Here is a 20,233-nt window from a genome sequence, read left to right on the forward strand (position 1 = left end):
TATGAAGCAAGATGTATCTAAATCAAACCCATATGCCGGTTAATGTGTGTAATTGTGCACGTTCTCCAAACATTTAGCCACCAATTTGGTTAATTGTGTTTTTAGGTGGAGTTCATAACTCGCTACTAAACGTAAATCCTTTAATTCTGTGAAAACTGGCGTGCATGTGCAAATCGTGTTGTAAGGCGAGCTTACGTGCCAGCCCTCAGTGGTGCTCTCGCTTCACGAGCAACAAAGCAAAGAAAACAAACATTAAAATAATCACGATTATTATAAATCTCTATTAAAGCAATTCAGACCGTCTCATATGTTACTTCTGCCTGCTTCGGTAATGCAATTCATGTTACTTCTGTATACTTCGGTAATACAATTCATGTTACTTCTGTATACTTCGGTAATGCAATTCATGTTACTTCTGCATACTTCAGTAATGCAATTCACAGTGCTCCTTGTAAAGTCATTTACAGGACATGAGACGGGTTAGCTCAGTCTGTATAGTGATGGACTATGGGCTGGACGGCCCGGTTTCGATTCCCGGAAAAGTAAGATTTTTCTCTTCCGCACAGCGTCGAGGCTAGCTCGGGGGTAATGCGGCTGGGACGTGAAGCTGACCATTCATCTCCATCTAGTGCCGAGTTAAAATGGTGGAGCTATACCTCCACTCTTCTAATGTCCTCATGGCATAGTGCCTAGCTAATTAAGCACAGGGTAAACCTTACAGGAAATGATTTAAGTAGGTTACCGGTTTTGTCATCTAGGAGTATCTCAGTAAGGACTCTGTGATGTCGCTGTCATTAGGTTTCCGTGGCTGTAGACCAGTACGGTCTAGCAAACCTTGAATGCGTCATCTTCACGGCTGGTAGCTATGGGAAGGGATTGACGGTTCTTGTATGCTGTCCATCTGAAGTGTAGCTTGTTGCTACCTATTGGTGATCATTCGCTTCGTCAACCATCCAATCGCTGCTTCACGTCTGACTCCCAGTTCATTAACACTGTGACGATGGAAACTGTAAGTTTTATCGAAACGTTGGAATGTCAACATTTGCCGCGTAGTCACGGAAACTGATACGGCACCTTAATAATGGCTGCTGCATTAATTAAATTCGCTGAAGGATAGCAATCGGTAATTAGATTTCTATGCAGAGGCAGTGTGAAATTTGCCGAAGGACGGCAGTCGATATGAGCTGGAAGAAAGTTCACAGATCGGCAGAACAACTCGACGAATGGTCGCCCATTTACTGTAATGTCTCTTGAAGTCAAAGTTCAAATGGGCAGCATATCCAGAACAAATGAAAAATCAATATCGATTAAACTGCACCCAAAACACGCATTGGTCACGGAAAGAGGGGTCTGTAATGGCTTAAGGTCTCATTTTATTCTGACACATTCAAGAAACTTACGGATCGTTTGACCAATCGCACTGAAACCAAGTCGAATACTTAAACGACTGTCTAACTACTGTATGATACTTTTCTAAACTTAAGTCGTCCTCATTATTTTAATTAATTGTATACTCTCTGTGCTGCCTTCACTCTGTCTGTCTGTCTGTCTGCCTTCCTGCCTATCTGTGTCTATGGCTCTACAGCCTTTTGTTGGACCTTGTCTACCTTTTCAGTTTCTTAATCCTATACACATTCGGTAGGACTCCTTGGACGGGGGATCAGTCCGTCGCAAGGCCGGTATCTACACACAGGATAACACAAACAGGGAATAAAAGCAGACGAATATACATGCCTCGAGTGGGATTCGAAACCACGACCATAGTTTTTGAGCGGGCGAAGGCAGTTCATGCCTTAGACCACGGGCCTACAGTTAGGAATTTGATTACTCTCAGCTCGAAATTTTAGTTATAATTTATTATTTTATTTATTAAACTCTTTTAAGAATGGTAGCACACTGTGCTACCATTAAAGAAAGCAACCGGTTGTTTCAGAAATCACGCGAAACCCACACTCTGAACGAAATGCAGAGTACTTTGTTTCAAAGCAGGTGGAATTATCTCGTAGACATCGCTGTTTTCTAAAGGGATAGGAAATCAGTCTTGTTTTCGGCCGATCTCAGCTTTGTTACTCTGGTTGGCCAATCCAGCTCTTATAGAAATCAGCCGATTCGCTCACCATGGCGGTGATACCGGATGTCAGCACGGTACAGCAATAATCTTGTGTGGAAGTGAACTGCAAACCAGTAGGCCTGTCGATGTTCATGCAGGCCCCACGGGGACATGTTTCGTAGAGTTTCATCAGAATGTCACTAGGGTCGCAGTTTTACCCTCATAATTAATTCACGTTGAGTTTACACGTTAATTGATACAGCAACCTTATATATTGTAGAGTGTACAGCCATTTCTATGCAATGACCGCGAGATGGGCGAATACACAACGGTGTTATACAAACAGTTTCTAGACAACGGACCGATAAACACGTTCCCGCAGCAACGAATACTCGCGCAACAATGGAGTTACTATTGGAAGCAGTGTTTTATGCTCGGCCCGTGCAAAGGAGTTATAAGGAAGACAAATGTGGCTACCCAATTAGTTGAAAACTCAGCCTGTGAAGAGAATACCAAGAAGTTGATGTGAAATGGCCGCCAGCCAGGAAGTTAAGTCAGTTGACAGAGAGTTTAGTCGAGAGCAATGAGTCTGCAGTTGTCGTCAGTTGATTTCTGCACGGGAGGCTGTGAAGATACGACCTGATCGCGAGAAGCTGAAGAATCCCCACTGTTAGAAGCTGTTGCCGGGGAACGGCTGACACAGCAGGCTGGGGAGAGGCCTAGCGGGTGCTGTGGTGATTTGTAAAGTGTGAAGACTAGCGATAGCGCTGTAATTACTTGTAGTTCCGAGTGGTGTGTGTGTGTGTGTGTGTATAAGTGATCAATAATCCTATAAATAAATTCCCCGTCTATAGTCGCCCCTAAATCGTGACAATATCGTGTTCACGATTTGCCCTTTTTTGTGCCTAGAAGTTATCCTACTTAAGATCTTCTTTGTGGCTTTTCCTTTACTTTCTACCGAGCCATCTTTTTATTATTTTTATTCCTAATGGGGTGGGACTAAGTCCCTTGTACTGCGGCCACTTCTGGCCTATTGTACCAGCCCCAGATGATAGGTGAGGGTGATTGTGGAGCAATTGGTGGAATGAAGACTGGCAAGGGAAACCGAAGTACTCGGAGAAAACCTGTCCGAGCGCCACTTTGTCTATCACAAATCCCATTTGACCAGACCCGGGATCGAACCCGGGCCGCCGCGGTGGGAAGCCAGCGACTAACCGCTTGACCTATGGCGCGGTCTACCCCGCCGAGCCATCTTAGTCATGCATTAAATATTTGTTTGCTTGTGGGTTCCCTAAGGACGCTCTCAGTAGCTAGATATAAGTGAATTATGATTTGGAAGTGGGCGTGGCTTAATTAACCCGGCATTTGCCTGGAGGGACTGTGGAGAACCACATAAACCCTGATTCTGGATAGTCGATGTCCACGCCGGGATTCCAATCGAAAACCTCCATAATACAAGTCAAAAGCATCATCTCTACGCCAACCCATTCGATGATAAAGTATTGTTAAATAGTGTCTACAGGCACGCGGTAGCATAGTTGGTTGAGGCACTATGCTACAAGACGGAAGATCGCGGTTCAAGTCCCGATTAGGTCATTGGATTTCTTTCAATTGACCTAATCCTTCCAGCCGCACTATGGCCCTGGGGTCGACTCAGTCTCTAACAGAAATGAGTACCAGGAATTAATTAAATAATTTTCCTGGGGACTAAAGCCGGCTCATAAGGCTGACAACCTTACCGCCACCTTTGAGCCGATTATCTAGATAATGTGGGACCCTCAACGTCTCACAACCCTATGGACCTTCACGGCCTGTTACAGGGATAGCTTTACTTTACTTTTACTTACTTTACTTTACACGTAAAAGATGTTAATCATGGTCTCTTTCCTTCGCCTTGTCCTTCACAAAATCTTAGTAAAGTAACTTCATAACTCCTTGTCATCGTGAGTGACTTCACCTGCCTCGAGCCCTGTTCTTACTCGTAAACAAATGGCTCCTAACCGTCTTGCATTCAGGACCGCAGGTAGCCTGTAGGAACAGCATACGTTGCTAACAACGTGAACAGTAGCTGGAGTACCTCAGCTAGAAATTCGGCTGGAGTACATCAATCATTCAGTCAGTGACTTAGCTAAACAATGGAGATCAATTTCTGGTAATGTGAAGAACTCCTTCACGACGTGTAGACTGACTTTGGGACCCACCCAGACTCCTCCGGGGTCTTCGTCCCGAGGAGAGCAATTTGACCCCTCGCCTTTTCCAGTACTGTCATTAAGAATGCATGGAGTTCTTCTCCGCTTTCCCACACTTCTTGCAAGCGTGGGTATAATTATGCAGAAATAATGCTTTACTTTTATTCATGTCACCACCCGAAGTGGACACTCGCAGTTGATGCTGAGGAGTCCATGCAGAGTAAAAATAATTGAAGAGTATTTACGGGTTTTAACAAGGCCTCAGTTAGAGTACGTTACTCGGTCTCCCACAGTGTGGCTGCAATCACTGCCTCGCTTTTTCTTGTCGAAATTCTCGGTTTTCCTCGTGCGCAATCGTGAGGCCAGATCTGTATTGGGATGAGAGCTGCCGCTGTTTGCTTCAATAACACTGTTTCTCTTCCTTGTGTAATACGAGTATTGACTAACTGAGAAGAACTAGACCTGCGTCAAGATAAGCGCCCTCAAATTTGCTCCTGTCTTGTGAAGGGCTCAGAACCTTGTAAGAGTCTATTGGCCTACATTCCCGAAGATGGAGCATCGAGAGAGATACTGAAGCTGTTGGAGAAGTAAGAAGGACAGAGCTACAGGTGTAATAAAGCTGTCACCGATTCATTGATGAATGCCCGAATCGAGAAGGGATTTTTAAGAGATGCTGGCAATATGCAAAAAGAGATCTGGTAAACAAAAGTGGAAAACAGGGATCGATAGTCACACAGAGGTGGGACACAGTCTTCATTCTGGACTGCTTACATTGCCTCTTCTTTTCGTTCGCCATATTTCGTGCCTTATAGCTGTTTTATGCTTTTGTATTCTGCCATGTGCTGATATGTGTTTCGTGTTTTATTTTGTTATGTACTGTTACGTCTTAAATTGTGCTGTGTAATATTATGTACTGAACTCTTCTTTGTGCTGTTTTGGCTTTTTATCTTATTGTGACTTGTAAAGTTTTCGATTTTGTATTATGCGTTGTTTTGTTTCTTTTTCTGTATTGTATTGTGTCTTGTATATTCTATTTTATTGTGCCTAGTGCGACTTCATGTTTTGTATTATGTCTTGAACTGTTTTGTGTTTCATATTGTAGAGTTTTTTAATATTTCATTGCTTTAGTTTTTAGTGTTTTGTATTGTATTTTGATTTGTAGTGGCTTGAATTTTGTATTGTGTTGTTCATTGTACTGATTCCATTGCATTGTTGTTTTTACTGTACTGTATTGTATTGTAGTTATCCCTGTACAGGTTTATGTTTTGTATTATACTTTGCCTTTTACTGTTTCCTATTTTTGTATCGTGCTCTGTCTTGTCTTTTATATTGCTTTGTGTTCATTTATGTTTTGTGTTGTTTCTCACCCTGTTCTCTCTTCGATCACCTGATGTTACTTATCGCTTTCCAGGACGGATGCATTGACTCCAAATTTCACACAAATTTCAGATCCATAGAACAGGTGGCTGTTCGAATTCAGAGACACTACAAAATAGTTGGAGGACTGGAAACGCATTTCCGTTTATAATTCTAATCGTGTTGCCTTTCAGTGAGTCGGACAAATGGGAATTTGATTTTCATCTTGTATGTCACAGGCGCTTCCGAACATGTGTACTCTTTCATCCAGCTTATTTACCCGTTTACCACTGTAATTAATTGCGAGACCCAACAACAGAAGCTGATATGAAGTCGTCCAGTCGTGACGATTTACCCGATTTTAGATAATTGCTTTTATTTCAGTTTGCGTAACGATGCCATCAGCAGCTCATAGAACATGGCGTCAAACGAGAGCTTCACTACTAGACAGTAAATTCAAAAGGATGTTGAAGAAAGCGATCATGACGTAATTTGAAACTCTGTCATGACATTTGACTGGAGGGCGTGGAGAGTAGATGAAAACCCTGAGTCAGTTTGCATCCTGGCTTAGATCCGATCCGTCAGTAGCTTTACCATTTGAACCAAATTTCTGGACAATATTATGAACTGTCAAATGAAAACATAGTAAAAGCTGGGACTCTAGCCCTTTCTTCATGTGACTGAATAAAACCAACAAAAGACAAGTCACGATAACCATGTACATTATGAATATATTATCATCCACTATGCTACAAGCCGGAAGGTCATAGTTTCGATTCCTAATGAGGTCAGTGGATTTTCAATTGACCTATTCCTTCCAGGCGCACTATGACCCCTGAGGTCGAATCAGCTTCTAACAGAAATGATGCCAGGAATCTTCCTGAGGGATAAAGGGCGGTCGGCACGTAAGGCTGACAACCTCACCGCCATCTGTCAAGCCGATTATCTACAAAATGCCGGAGCTTCGACGTCTCACACCTCAATGGGCCTCCACGGTCTGTTACAGGGGTACCATTACCTCTGGTGTTTAGTAGTCATTGGTGGTGCTGATGTTCTAGGGGTAAGACATCAGCATATTAATCAGAAGGTCCCTGATTCAAAACCAGTAGGATTGTTTATGGGCCGCACCATAGCTCAATCGGTTAGTCGCTGGCACCGCGGCGGCCCGGGTTCGATCCCGGGTCTGGCCAAGTGGAATTTGTGGTGGACAAAGTGGCGCTGGGGCAGGTTTTCTCCGAGTACTTCGGTTTCCCCTGCCAATCTTCATTCCACCAATTGCTCCACAATCACCCTCACCCATCATCTGGGGCTGGTACAAGAAGTCAGAAGTGGCCGCAGTACAAGGGACTTAGTCCCACCACACTAGCAATAAAAGAAATGGTAGTCATTGTGACTGCTACGCAACGTAAGCCTTCTTGCGGACGAGAGAACCTTTGTATTTCTAATCGCATGAAATCCTGCAATTTGTGGGGAAATTTTTGTGTAGGATATGACATCTGTTTCATAATAGTGCTTGAGAAGAGCTGTGTGGGGGCTTGCAGAATGGGTAAAATTACCCGAAGCCTAAGTCTCCCACGCAATGTGTTTCCCATGCCAACTGCAGACTGAGGCTAACTCTGTATGCCGTTCAAGCGTTCCCTCCACCCCCCCTTTTTTTTTCAATTTGCGGACACTGTCCCACGAGGGTCATGGCAGTGTTTAGTGTAATGCACTGTTAGTTTACATAAAGAGAGCACCTCTTGCTCTTCCTCCACGCATTTAATGAAAATCCCCAGGGGGCGATAAATTGTAGAATTACACCGTGTAGCCTTGTTGTTTGTAGTCCCTCTACATTTAGCCTCTCATTGTTACACCGTCTGCTATGGGCTCTTCCTCGTTTCGAAGAAACGGCCAGCGAGTGTCAGCACCTCACTTTCATTTCAGTTGGAACGCCCCCATCGTGCAATTGCTGTTACTTCACCTTAACTTGCAACCCGCGTGCATGGGTTTGATACCTGGTTGCTGTGTGCTTTCTGGAGGCTTATCTAGTTTTCCGTGATATCATTTCGATAATCCTCCCAGTCACATATATATATATATATAATGACATGAAGGCTGAACGCCGGAATAGCGGAGCCAGAGTAATGTTCACTGCTAAGCAACGACTCGGTAAACAGGTTCCGCGGCAACGAATGAGTAAGCAACAATCGAAATATTGTTGAGCTGCAACGATGGAAACGGTGTTTGTTGTTGGATCCTACCCGAGGCTATGCAATGAGAATCCAAGGCATGATCTGCTCTGCAAAGCCTGTACTGACAGAGGACTTGCTTATACTGCACGTGCCATAAGTGCGATACGTACACTTGACGAAAGGCCAAGCGTATTCATAAGAGACAGCCCCATTCGTTCGTCATAGAGGATGTTACATAAGGATTAATTCCGCAGGAGTTCGTTAAAAGAATCTCTGGTCGCGGGTCTCAAGGGGCTCGAGGCAAAAACGAAATGATTGGCGGTAAACTGCCAGTCCAATGTAACTTTGACTCTGACTCTCACTTGCTGAGAGAATACTTGAGGGAGTCTTTAGAGATGGCAGTTCAGTGATTCAGAAGAAGTGGGGACACACGTCAGTGGACAGTTCATTCAGTTCGTTGCCAGATGTGCGGAAACGCAAAAGTGACGATTTTGTATTCTAAAATTTACCTCCTATTAAAATATGAAAATGGATTTGTTACGGATTTGCACGCTTCAAACGCCTTGGTCTGCAAATTCCAACAAGTTTATTATTGAGTACCGGCCTAAAGAGTCTCACAATAAGCGTCACGTTGCCTTCTTGAAACCTATTCATTATTTAAACACCAGCGACAAGATGTCTGCCGTTCTTCGGCCATCATCCAATTCGGCAGTCTGTCTCATGTTGACGTTTGGAGCTGGCTCAGTTCTGTCCGGAACATTCCGCACGTGATCGAGCGACTATAGACAGGGTCTGGATTGCTAATTGGATTCATTGAACAATTACACTTGTAACTACAAATAACTACGACAGTCTCGATGAGTTACTCCAAAGATTTCTGTAACTACAGAACATATAAAGTCTTCTAAGACTTCACTAGCCGTTGCTCGGTATCGGCTTCCAACGACGAACTAAGTTCCCGAACTATTCCCGGCCTCAGCTACTGGCTTCTCATTTTTCACAACAGCAACTCTAAACTGACTGAACCACAGTTCCGAGTTAGAATTAATTTGCAAATGACGGTTTGCCACCTTTTAGTTCGTCCTGGCGCCAACCCCTTGAGGTTCACGACCAGTATTTTTTTTCAACTGAAACCTTGCAGTCATAGTCTTTATGAAACACCTTCTCTCACGAGAGGACGGGTCTCTCGTTTACAGTTGCTGTTGGCCCTCGCCAGCGCAATCATTCTCGGGTCATGTAGTCCCGCCAGACTCATGTCAAAATTTTACTGTCTCAGATTCGAGACCCCACAATCTGTAGAGTCAGGTCCCCATATTTAAATGGTTAGTACCTAATATGTTTGATTTGAATCTGACTGTACTGCTCAAGTTTCCTTTTAATGTTGGTGGCCCGGGCGGGAGGGTAGTGGAGTAGTGGTTGAGATTAATTGCTCTTGAGGGAAGTTGAGTTTTTCGGAGCAGAAACTTAAAATATTAATTTTAATTTCTGTGTAACCCTATTAGGTTGCAGACTATGAATATGAAGAAATGGCCTATGTCACTTAGCACCTTTGTATTTCGTGTAGTATTAATTTTCTTAGAGGTGTAGTAACACAAATATCCTAACCTACGTGTGAAGCTGAAGGTTTCTACATTTTCTGTAGACAATTAGAGTCCAATTAATCGCAGAGAAAGTGAACACTTGAGAGTAATAATATTTTACAGCGTATAAATACTGTCACGTGTATGTGTGATTCTAGACGGGGTTTTGGATTGGAGATTGGATTTATTTACCAGGTACACACACGACTCGCAACTATACTTAATTACAATGCCATAGCTAATTTCAACACTTTACAAATCGCTATAACATACCCTTAATCTTTTGCAACCTGTTGTGTCTTCGCCAACCGTTCCCTGTTAACGGCTTCTAACAGTCGAGATCCTTCAGCTTACGCGCTCAAGTCCTCTTCGAATGGTGGAACCTTCCGACTCTCTCTGTTCAGAATCAGAGTCAGAATCAGAGTTACTTTGAGAACGGCGATTTACCACCAATCAGATCGTCTTGGCGACAAGTTCCTTGAGACTCACGTCCAGTAATTTTATTTTCCAGCTGAACACTTACGGTTATAGTCCTTATGTAACATCCTCCCTGACAAGAAGGTGGGTCTGTCGTTTACAATTGCTGATGGTCCTCGTCAGCACATTTATTCTCAGGTCAGAGTCCCGTGGGACTCATTAACATATCCTACTGTCTCAGATTCGAGACTCTTCCAGGCTGGGGGCCCAGGTCCCCGTATTTATATCTCCCGGGAGCAGGGTGACCCGGTTATAGCCACAGACACTGGGCTCCCCTTTCGTCGCCTCCTACGACTCGCAGGGTCCGGTGGAGGTATTCGGCCCCGCCTCCACACGGGACTGACTTGGTCGTCCCAACTGTTCCTTATAACTCCTCGGCACTGCCCGCGCAGAAAACACCGTTCTTTGGACATCCGCCTATTTCCGCGGGAGTGTGCATACGTCGCTCCAGCAACGAGCGTTACCAAGCAACGGGTCTGCACGCTACAATTCAAAAGAATGTTAGCTGGGCAATTTGGGGTTCAGCACAGGCTTTTCTCTCGAAGTTTTTTCGAAACGTGTTGTTATGTAAAAAGATCCAGGTGTTTTAATGAAAGCCGGTCGCGAGCCTTGCTGTTGCCTAGCTTACCCCTAGCACACTGCAGGCGCAATCTGTGCTTTTACCCGACTGAACGGAGGTGCACCCCAGGAGATAGTAATCTTCATATTCTCTGCGGTGAGACCCTCAGACGTAACAAAGAGATTCAGTATTGGATTGTGACAACTTTAACATGCACGTATGTATGAATGTACCACTGAAGAGAGAGGCTGGAGAAAACTGCATAATGAGCAGCTTCATGACTTGTACTCTTCTCCAAGTATAATTAGAATGGTCAATTCAAGGAGGATTAGATGGGCAGAGCATGCAGCACGAATGGGAGAGAAGAAGAATGCATGTAGGATATTGGTGGGAAAACCAGGAAGAAAGAGACAACTAGGAAAACGAAAACGTGGGCGGGCGGATAATCTCAAAAGGATTTTAGAGAGATACGATGAGGTGGTATTGACTGGGTTGATCTGGTTCAGGACATGAACCAGTGTAGGGCTCCTTTGAACACGGTAATGAAATTTCGGGTTCCATAAAATATTGGGAAATTCTTGAGTAGCTGCTCAACTGGCGGCTTTTCAAGGGCTCAGCTGCATGGAATTAGTTTGTTGTCAAGATTTAGGATTGTGACTGTAGACGGGGTCTGAGTTGGTGACAGCCTCACTGTAACTGAAACACACACAAAGTCTTCTATGTTTGCACTAGTCGTTTCCCGGTAGAGGATTCTGACAATGCCCCCTGCGTACGTCCTTACCGTCTGGCGAATACCCCACAAGTGAGTCGTTGCTCCACCTGTCCCGTTTATAAATTCTTGGTACGGACCGCTTAGAAAACTCCGCTCACCTTTGTTGTAGTCCAATCGTTGCCGTTGGAAATGTTACTTTCGTCTGTTGGAGGAGCCGCCACCTAGCAACGGCTGTTGTATATTTACTTGCCTAGCGACAGGTCTGTACGAGACAACACGAAGTAAAAATCAGTTACAGACTGAGTTTACTCTCTGTTGTAGCATATATAATTGTGAAGCATAAACAGGTTGGTTGCATCCAAGCAGAGTTCCTGAGAAGTTTAGTTTTATTAAGAAAATGTCTTGATACAGAATTAATAAGTGAGGTAGTGGCATTGTTTTGCTTGCATCAAGTCCCTTAGTTGCCTAACAGAAAACGGCGGCGTTGCGAGCCCCCCCCCTCACTCCCCGACGTGTTGTCTCTCCGTCTTTATGAAACAACAAGTTTTCAGTCCGTACGTGAGCAGAATCACAGTCCCAGCACGGATGAAGCGACGGCTCTAAGCCGCGGCAGAGCTTAAGAAACAAAAACCTCTATATTTTTTTAACCTGAAAATGGACGGTGATTTCTTTCTCGTGTCCAGCAATCCTGGCCGGAACTTTACGTGGTAGTCATTAAGTTCGTAGACTGTGGTTTTATCGCAACATATAACAAGGTATTCACATACACTTACGCAGATCCACATCGGCCCTCAGAACAGTCGCCGTTGGCCGCTATGCAAGTCTGCCAACGTTGATATAGCTGCCGAAAACATTGCTGAAACATATTGGCAGGAAATTTCCGTACGACGCTAGCGACTTCTAACGGCGGGCGTTCCCCTTACTCTTGACTTTCCGAACTGTCCCCGTGCCTCAGCTACTAGCTTCTAGCAGCAGCAGCTAATAAGGACTGAACTGCAGCGGTCCTCTAACTCATTCACTCACCAACCAGCTCACTGCACTGCACTGCATTGCACTGCACTAACTCAACTCCTCCACTGAACGACCTCCGTCTACTTCACGTCACTTCATTCGACCGACTGGAACTTTCAAAGTCAGAGTTACCTTACGACTGGAGGCTTGACGCCAATCAGTTCATCTTGGCTTCAAGCTCCTTGTCACCACGACTAGAGATTCTTTTTAATTGCACTCTTGCGGTAATAGTCCTTATGTAACATCCTCTCTGACAAGAAGATGGGTCTGTCTCTTATGAATATGCTTGGTTTTAGTCAAACGTACATTTCGCACATATAGCGTGTTGCTGAGAATTCTTCGTTTTGCCTTATATACAAGGCCCCTATTAGTACAGACTTTACAGAGCAGACCATGCCTGTCTTACATGTCATGCTACAACGGCAGCTTGGTCACTTGAACGATTGTAAGCTTGACCACCGCCAAGTTTAAGCCTCTTACACGTATATTTTCTATGTCCGGCTTCACCTTCTCTAGAACATGTTCATTCTCATAATTTCTTATGACTTCTGCTTGTCGCCTGCACAGTATTGTTATATAATCGTCCAAGTCCAAGTCACATTGCGACTGACGTTCAGTCAGTCAGTCAGTAAGTCTTTGGGGCTCATGACCAGATATTTATTACTGTTGAACTTTACGGTTTTGTTTTTTGTGGGGCGTCCTCTCTAACGAGAGGACGGGTCTCTCTTTTTTTACATGCTACTGGCCCTTGCTAGCGCAGTCTTCCTCGGGTCCGCGTCCCTTGGGACTCGCGACCGTATTTTAATGTCTCAGATTTGAGACTTCCCTTTTCGTCGCCGCCTACGACTCGCAGGGTCACGGTGGAGGTATTCGACCCCGCCTCCACACGGGTGGAACTGGCCTTATATAATCGTCAAGTCAAAGTCACATTGCGACTGACGGTCAGTCAGTCTGTCTGTCTTGGTGTCGAGCCCCGACTGGGGCTCATGACCAGAATTTTTTTTTTATATGAAAGTTACTGTCCTGTCCATTTGGGGCGCGTTCTCTGACGAGAGGTCGGATCTGTCATTTGTTATATAATCGTATACATATGGTCGAGGTATATAGCCTCGAAGCGGACCCACAGAGAACGCCTCTTGCAACACGTCTTTCATTGTTGCGTGACGTCACCGCATAGATGTATGCTGCGGTCGTTACGTAGCAACGGCCACTGTTCACAGAGTCACCTCTTAGCAACGGGTCTATAGCCACAATATCTTAAGACGTACGGAGGTTTATTCACTTCTCGTTTGTTCCAGTGTGGAGTGTAGTGGCGTCCCAAGACTGCAACAAGACTGAAGAGCTGATAAAATGCGTGAACCCGATTCGAGTTCTTACAGATGATAACGAGTTTGGATTCTCCATGAATAAGGAAGAACTGGACAGGCTATGCCCGTAAGTATCTTGTCTATATGTAAGTTGAGAGGGCGGGACGGACAGTGCTGGCAATCAGTTTTGTGCCTTTTCGTTAATACCTCTTATACTTGACCAAACTGCGCATCTATTCCGAGCTATGTTGCCAGCTGTACTAAATACTGAGTAGGTAAGGATTTAGAAGGAAATGGTCGTGGCCTGTTTCCAGTCTTTCACTTCCAATAAGAACGGAAATCCTTATGTAGGATAACTGAAAATCCTGCCGAGTTTTTAACCTCAAGTTTACAAGTCCAAAATTCTACAGCCACTCCAGCATGCTCATTACCTATATATGGCTCTACAGCCCTTTTTTGGGTTTCAGCTGGTTCTCAGTTTATTAATCCTATATAGAGTCAGTGAACTCCTTGGACGGGGATCAGCTCGTCGCAAAGCCTCTACCTATACACGGAACAACACAAAAACCAGAATAAACGTACACAGATTCGAATACACGACCCTATTGTTCGAGCGAGCGAAGACTGTTCATGCCTTAGACCACGCGGCCACTCTTATCGGCTCATTAGCTGTGTAACTAAGATAAAATTAATTGAAGTTCAGTCTTCGATAATATTCTCTAGGGATATCAGCGGTGCCAGTGTCTGTTGTTATCAGACCCTAATGATGGGGACAGAGATAGTCCCTGAAACGTCGGTAATTTTTAACCAACTGACACAACTGATAGACCGAGATTTTATCGACTTAGCTATCGTAAAAGCTTCAAGATCTTAAATGAAATCCGATCGTCGTTTCGTTTTAAGAAATTTAACGCGATAAGCATCACACTGTACATTACTCGCATGATGCTGGTAGTCTACCTTCCAGGCGCTGTAGAATCCTCCAGTATTGCAATAGCACCAAACTCAGTTTATATTCCAACGTCACGTGACAATACTTTTATAAGAAATCGAGTTCAATTTCGAAATATTCTACTTCCTTCTATTCTTCAGCTTTTAGTGATCAGCTACTCTCATCTGTTCCAGTTTAGAATTAATTTCTGAAAGTGCGACTCTTTCAGATACTTAGCAGGGCTCCTTGAACAAGGGATCGACCCACCGTGTAGCCAATTTCGATATATCGATTAAAATAATAATGAGTGATCTCAGGTTTCATAATTGCTGTTGGATATAATCTGTGACCCGATAAACATCATCTAAAAATTAATTTTGGAGAAGTATTACGAAAATGTAATTATTAACTTCGTCAGGAATCTATTGATTCAGTTCATGAGGACAGTGAAAAATTTGAAAGCCAAGTTAAGAGAGTGGAGTCTATTACACAAAGGTGTCCATAGAAGCTAGCAAGTCAGGACGTTTCTCACCTTCGGTGAAACTCGAAGGTTTCTTTCCGTTTTCACAAACGCCCATTAATACCCCCATCCAATCCAAATTATTGCACCTTCACAATATTATCAGTCCATAAAATTTTCGAAGCACAGCAATTGCTCTGCACGCTACAATATGCACACTGCACATATTTAGGTTATACATTTCTTTATATGTTTACTGTATGTACACGGCGACATGGCTTATGTCATTGGTGGCTTTGTAAAGCAGATTAAGTCTTATCTTCCTTAGCTTTTGCTGTAGCGGCAACTCCCACGGCCGTAAGCTTTAACGCCGCTGCCATTTTGTTTGTCGGCCTTCACCTTGTCCCGTTTTCCAAATATTTGCATGTTCTCGATTCTGAATGTCTTGTGCTTTGTGACTATATAATTTCGCAATAAAATCACACACGTACAAAATGGGAAAGCTACATTCACAGTGGAGCGGAGAATTTGGATTGGCAGGAGCTGCAACGTTCAAAGGCACTGAATCATTTTCACAGATGGGACAAGCAGAAGCCCTTACAGACGGAGAGCGTGCTTAGTGGCGTGTGGGTGTGTTGTGAGTGTTTAATCGCTCAGTCTCGTAAGGGGATTGGTTGGGTTATAAAGAAAAGATATAATTTGAGGCAGTGGTACAACAAAGAAACAAAATAAACACTACTGTACCAACATTGCAATACTATTCACCACGGGGATCTGCATATCCAATTGGAACATCCTAGTCCACATATAAACCGCCTCCGTGGTCTAGTGTCAAGAGTTACTGGCTATAGATCCAGAGGACTGGGTTCGATTCCCGGAGCTACCAGATTTTCTGAGATGTAGTGGGTCTGGAATGGGGTCAACTCAGCCTCGTGATGATAATTGAGAAGCTCTTTCAAAGAAATAGCGGCTACGGTCAAGAAAACCGAAATTAATGGTCGTGGGGATCCGTTGCGCTGACCACGCGACACCCTCTATCCGCAAAAGTTGGCACTAAATTCGCCGACAAGCGGCGGTCGCTCGGTTGGTATAGTTCGCTTGAGGACTCAAGACTCGGAGTTTTTTTTTTCAGTCCACATATAAATAACTGAAGTGGATACCCAGAACAACGTGTCAGCTTTCACACGTATAATAGGGAGGTAGAAAAGAAAAACAACACGCGTATTTTCTGAAGAAAGAGCCCAGCAAGCATTTAGCTGACATCACAATATCACTACCATAGTAGAACAACAAACAACACATATGCGAAATGTAGCAGACACAAAGTTTAAATGGAATTTGTAATATTGACTATAAATACGTTAATAGACATTTTAATTATAAATTTAATTGTAATTTAAATTTTTGTCCATTTAATATCAAGTTTAATTTCTAGTTTGACTATATTCAAACTACATTTTTAATTAAGATAAGATTGTCGGTGTAGAATAGTCAGACACAATATGAATTCATGTTGATTAAATAGTATTCCTGTACGCCTGAAGATGACCTAAGAAAAGGGTCGAAACATATAGCGATACCACCAGCAACGAATAAAAACAAATGTTGACATAGTATTGTCTGTCTTTTTTTACTTATTTGTTTTGCAACTGTCCCAAATTATATCTTTTCGTAAATAACACAACAGGATGCCTGCCATGAAGGTTGGGCGTTAAAAGTCAAAGTCACATTGCGACTGACGGTCAGTATGTCTGTGTGTTTTAGTGTCGAGCCAGAAAGTTTGTTATACAGAGAGGTTTCAAGGTTGTCGCTGAAATCCATGGAAGGGGCTGACGAAAAGTGTCCAGTCCGGTCAAATGGGGAAAGCTGTTTGGAGAAATTCATGCTGGAGGATTTCTTTTTCCTTGGCACTACAGCCCCAGTGGGCCTAGGCCTACCTCCATGAACTCTCCGTTCACTTCGGTTTTTCTAGATCTTACACATGCGGTAGGACTCCTTGTGCGGGTGATCAGCTCGTCGCAAGGCCTCTACCTGTACAAAAACACAGAAAAACGCACACACACAAACTAAACATCCATGCCCTGAGTGGGATCCGAACCCATGATCCCGGTTTCCAAGCGAGCGAAGACAGTACATGCCTTAGACCGCTCGGCTACCGTGACCGGCTACGCTGGAGGATTATCAGGAGTAAATTTGAAGAAATTGGGGCAAACCTAGGAAGTCGAACTGTAATAGTTAAGTTGCATTTTCGGTGGGAAATGAATAATAGCGCTGTGCTTGAGTACCGTGCCTAATTATACAAGCGCTGTGGCTCTGTACATCACTGCTTGACAGAGCGTTCGTTAACGGCGAGATACACGTCCCTCTGTACATTTAATTAACGGAATTGTTATTCATAGCTGCGGCCTCACTTACGTGTCTGCAGTCTTGAGGCAGAATTAAGCTCCTAACCGGCAATTATTTACACGCGAACAGCGCGGGATTAACTTGCGGCTTCCAGAACTTACGCTGCACGATTAGTCAGTCAGATTTTTGACGCGATGGAATTTCTGCTGCAGATCGTCCTGTTGTTCCCACGCAAGATGAACCAATATGAATGCCTAAGTACATATAATGCCTTCTTTCTTGAACTTACTTAATCCGATCCTCTATACCAGGCATGTCCAACGCGTCAATCGCGGGACGATTATTGGCCGATCTCATAGGCCTATAAGGAAATTATAGGTGAAAAGCATGTAAATTCACTTGTAATATAATATGGTTATATTCATATTTTGACCGGAAAATACGTGTTAAAGTAGTCTGTACTTTCAATGTATGTTGCTTTTACAACAAACATTATGTGCCGTGTTATTTTTACCAACATTTTTGCTTAAAGCGAGGTACGAAGATAGGAGGGGCTAGTAGATCACTGGCAGTTTTCTCACTAAAAAGTGGATCACAACCTGTTTGAAGCTGGACATGCCTGCTCTATACCTTTACGTTGTCGAGGTTGTTGCTTTTTCATGTTCATCATTTTGCAGACTGTAGGACTGCTTGGACGAGTGATCAGCTCGTCGTAAGGCCCGGTCAAGTGGGATTTGTGGTGGAGAAAGTGGCGCTGGGGCAGGTTTTCTCCGAGTACTTCGGTTTCCCCTGCCAATCTTCATTCCACCAATTGCTCCACAATTACCCTCACCTATCATCTGGGGCTGGTACAATAGGCCAGAAGTGGCCGCAGTACAAGGAACTTAGTCCCACCCCACTAGCAATACAAAAAGGCCTCTACCTAAACACAGGACAACACAGACACAGAATAAAAACATACACATACCAAACATCGATGCCTTATTTTGGATTCGAACCTATGATCTCTGCTTCCGAGCGAGCAAAGACTGTACATGCCTTAGACCGCTCGGCTACCATGACCGGCCTTCTCGAAACGCATAAAGTTAACTTAAGATCGGCTGGGCGTTCTGTTCCGCTTGTTTGCTTTCCGAAGCTGCTAGGGGGCTGGTAATAAATGTATTTTTATTTATGTACATCATAGAAATTCCTGAAGGAACTGAATGCCCCATGTAATAGTGCGTGCTTTCCATGCGGCTCAAATTTAAGTGCTACAAACTTCCCTGAAAAAAGTACGACTGACCGGCACGTGATACACTTGTTTGTGTGGTGGTTTTTACTTGGTGCTGTGTGTAACCGCTTTGTTGTTTCGTGGACTTGTTTCTGTTTGATGAAGAAGGTAGGGCTTGTGTGCTGCTGCCTGGTGTTAATTTCCTTCAGCGTTCTGATTACTGGGATATGTGTATCAGTATGAATGTTATTCACGTGTAAATTAATTTTATTGATTTTATATATGTGATATTTTTCTAGTGTGTTTTTAAACGTGTTTCTTTTCCCTATGTTTTTCTAATGTCAGAGTCTAGGATTGAAACCGAACCAGTCACAGTCAATTAACAGTTAATGTCCCTGCTTTCCCCTCAGTTAATTGTTCAATTTAGTGAGCAATTGATTCAGCACGGCTGGAGGCGCTATTCAACAGCTGGTTCGAATCCTGGTCCACTGAGCATGAAGCTGTGACATTCGTAAGTCTGCGAAGAGAATAAAAGCGGTTGGCCTTGCTTCATAGACAGAAGCAAAAAGGGAATCAGGTTATATTATATTTGATATGACAATTTATATTTATTATCATTATCATTAGCGGCAGTCACGAAATGTCTTCGAAGTAGCTATTCGTAAAATGCCTTAAGTTTTTGCTAAAAGGGCTTGTGCTGATAACCCGTTGCCAAGCCGTGAAATTCACTGTTATCTGTCACTCACGGATAGCCGCGTCAGTCTTAAGAGGAGCTTGGCGACGTAGGACTTCCTTGTCTTGCTCCCTGATCAATAATTCCTATTCTGTGCCTAACTGATATTCCTTTACTAATGTAAACACGAGATAGAGAGTCAGTGAATATGTCATAAATGGAAATAAGACAGCTGTAATGAAAGTAATAGGTTTTCTATGTGTATCACTAGGTAGCAGCACAGTTCGGCTTCATAAGGCGTCTGTTACTTCATAAACAACGTCGCTATATTTATTTAAAAGTAGATATGCAAAAAAAGAAAAAGAAGTAAATGTACAAAATATTAATAGCGTACTCTCAGATTTAAGTTAAGATGTATATTAAGAATCCCAGGGAGACCGCTGTACCAGAATAAGGAGTTTTTTAGGAATGTACTGCAGATGGCCGGATGGGCGTTGCTGGTGCCTTTTTTGTATATACTCGTACAATTAGTTTTAACAATAAAAAAGTGTAGGTAGCAGACGCGCATGCTGATGTTCAGAGTCTGGTTTCAGTAGTCAAAATGGCGACCGTGCTTGAGTGTACTAAGAGCAGCGTTTTTTGTGCGTTTGTGGGCAAAAAGAAGCTCAATGCAAAGGATGTTCATATGGAATGTTACCTGTTTACTGCGGGAAGTGTTTGTCACGTAAAGTGGTTCACAACTGGGTGGCAAACGTTTCGCTGATGACAGAGAGGTTGAAACGGAGGAGCGGAAGTGGCCGAGACGGCAGTCAGAAGACTTCTATGCTGCGGGTTTCGGCGCACTGGTAAAGCGATGGGACAAGTGTATCAGTGTTGGTGGAGGATATTGTCCTGCGTGTTGCAGCGACTGAAACGCGCGTTCGGATTGGTACTTGGATTTATTAACAGCCTACAGGTCGTAACTACAATTAATTATTATACTATTGCTGCTTTACGCAATCTCCTATCACTCCACACTAATCTCTTCAGTCGCCGGTCACGGTAGCCTAGCGGTCTAAGGCATGTACTGTCTTCGCTCGCTTGGAAACCGGGATCGTGGGTTCGAATCCCACTCAGGGCATGGATGTTTAGTTTGTGTGTGTGCGTTTTTCTGTATTTGTATACAGGTAGAGGCCTTGAGACGAGCTGATCACCCGCCCAA

The 20,233-nt window shown here is 43.7% G+C and overlaps 1 protein-coding gene across 1 annotated transcript in view; it reads left to right on the top strand.

Annotated features, from left to right (window-relative positions):
- LOC111871144 overlaps window positions 1–20,233 on the top strand; it is a 168,777-nt gene that overhangs the window by 122,165 nt on the left and 26,379 nt on the right. Inside the window, exon 2 of the mRNA XM_023864020.2 lies at window positions 13,404–13,539. Coding sequence (XP_023719788.1) covers window positions 13,404–13,539 — 136 coding nt within the window. The remainder of the gene's footprint in view (window positions 1–13,403; window positions 13,540–20,233) is intronic.

The sequence above is a fragment of the Cryptotermes secundus genome, unplaced genomic scaffold, assembly GCF_002891405.2.
Source record: "Cryptotermes secundus unplaced genomic scaffold, Csec_1.0 scaffold250, whole genome shotgun sequence".
Lineage (NCBI taxonomy): Eukaryota > Metazoa > Arthropoda > Insecta > Blattodea > Kalotermitidae > Cryptotermes > Cryptotermes secundus.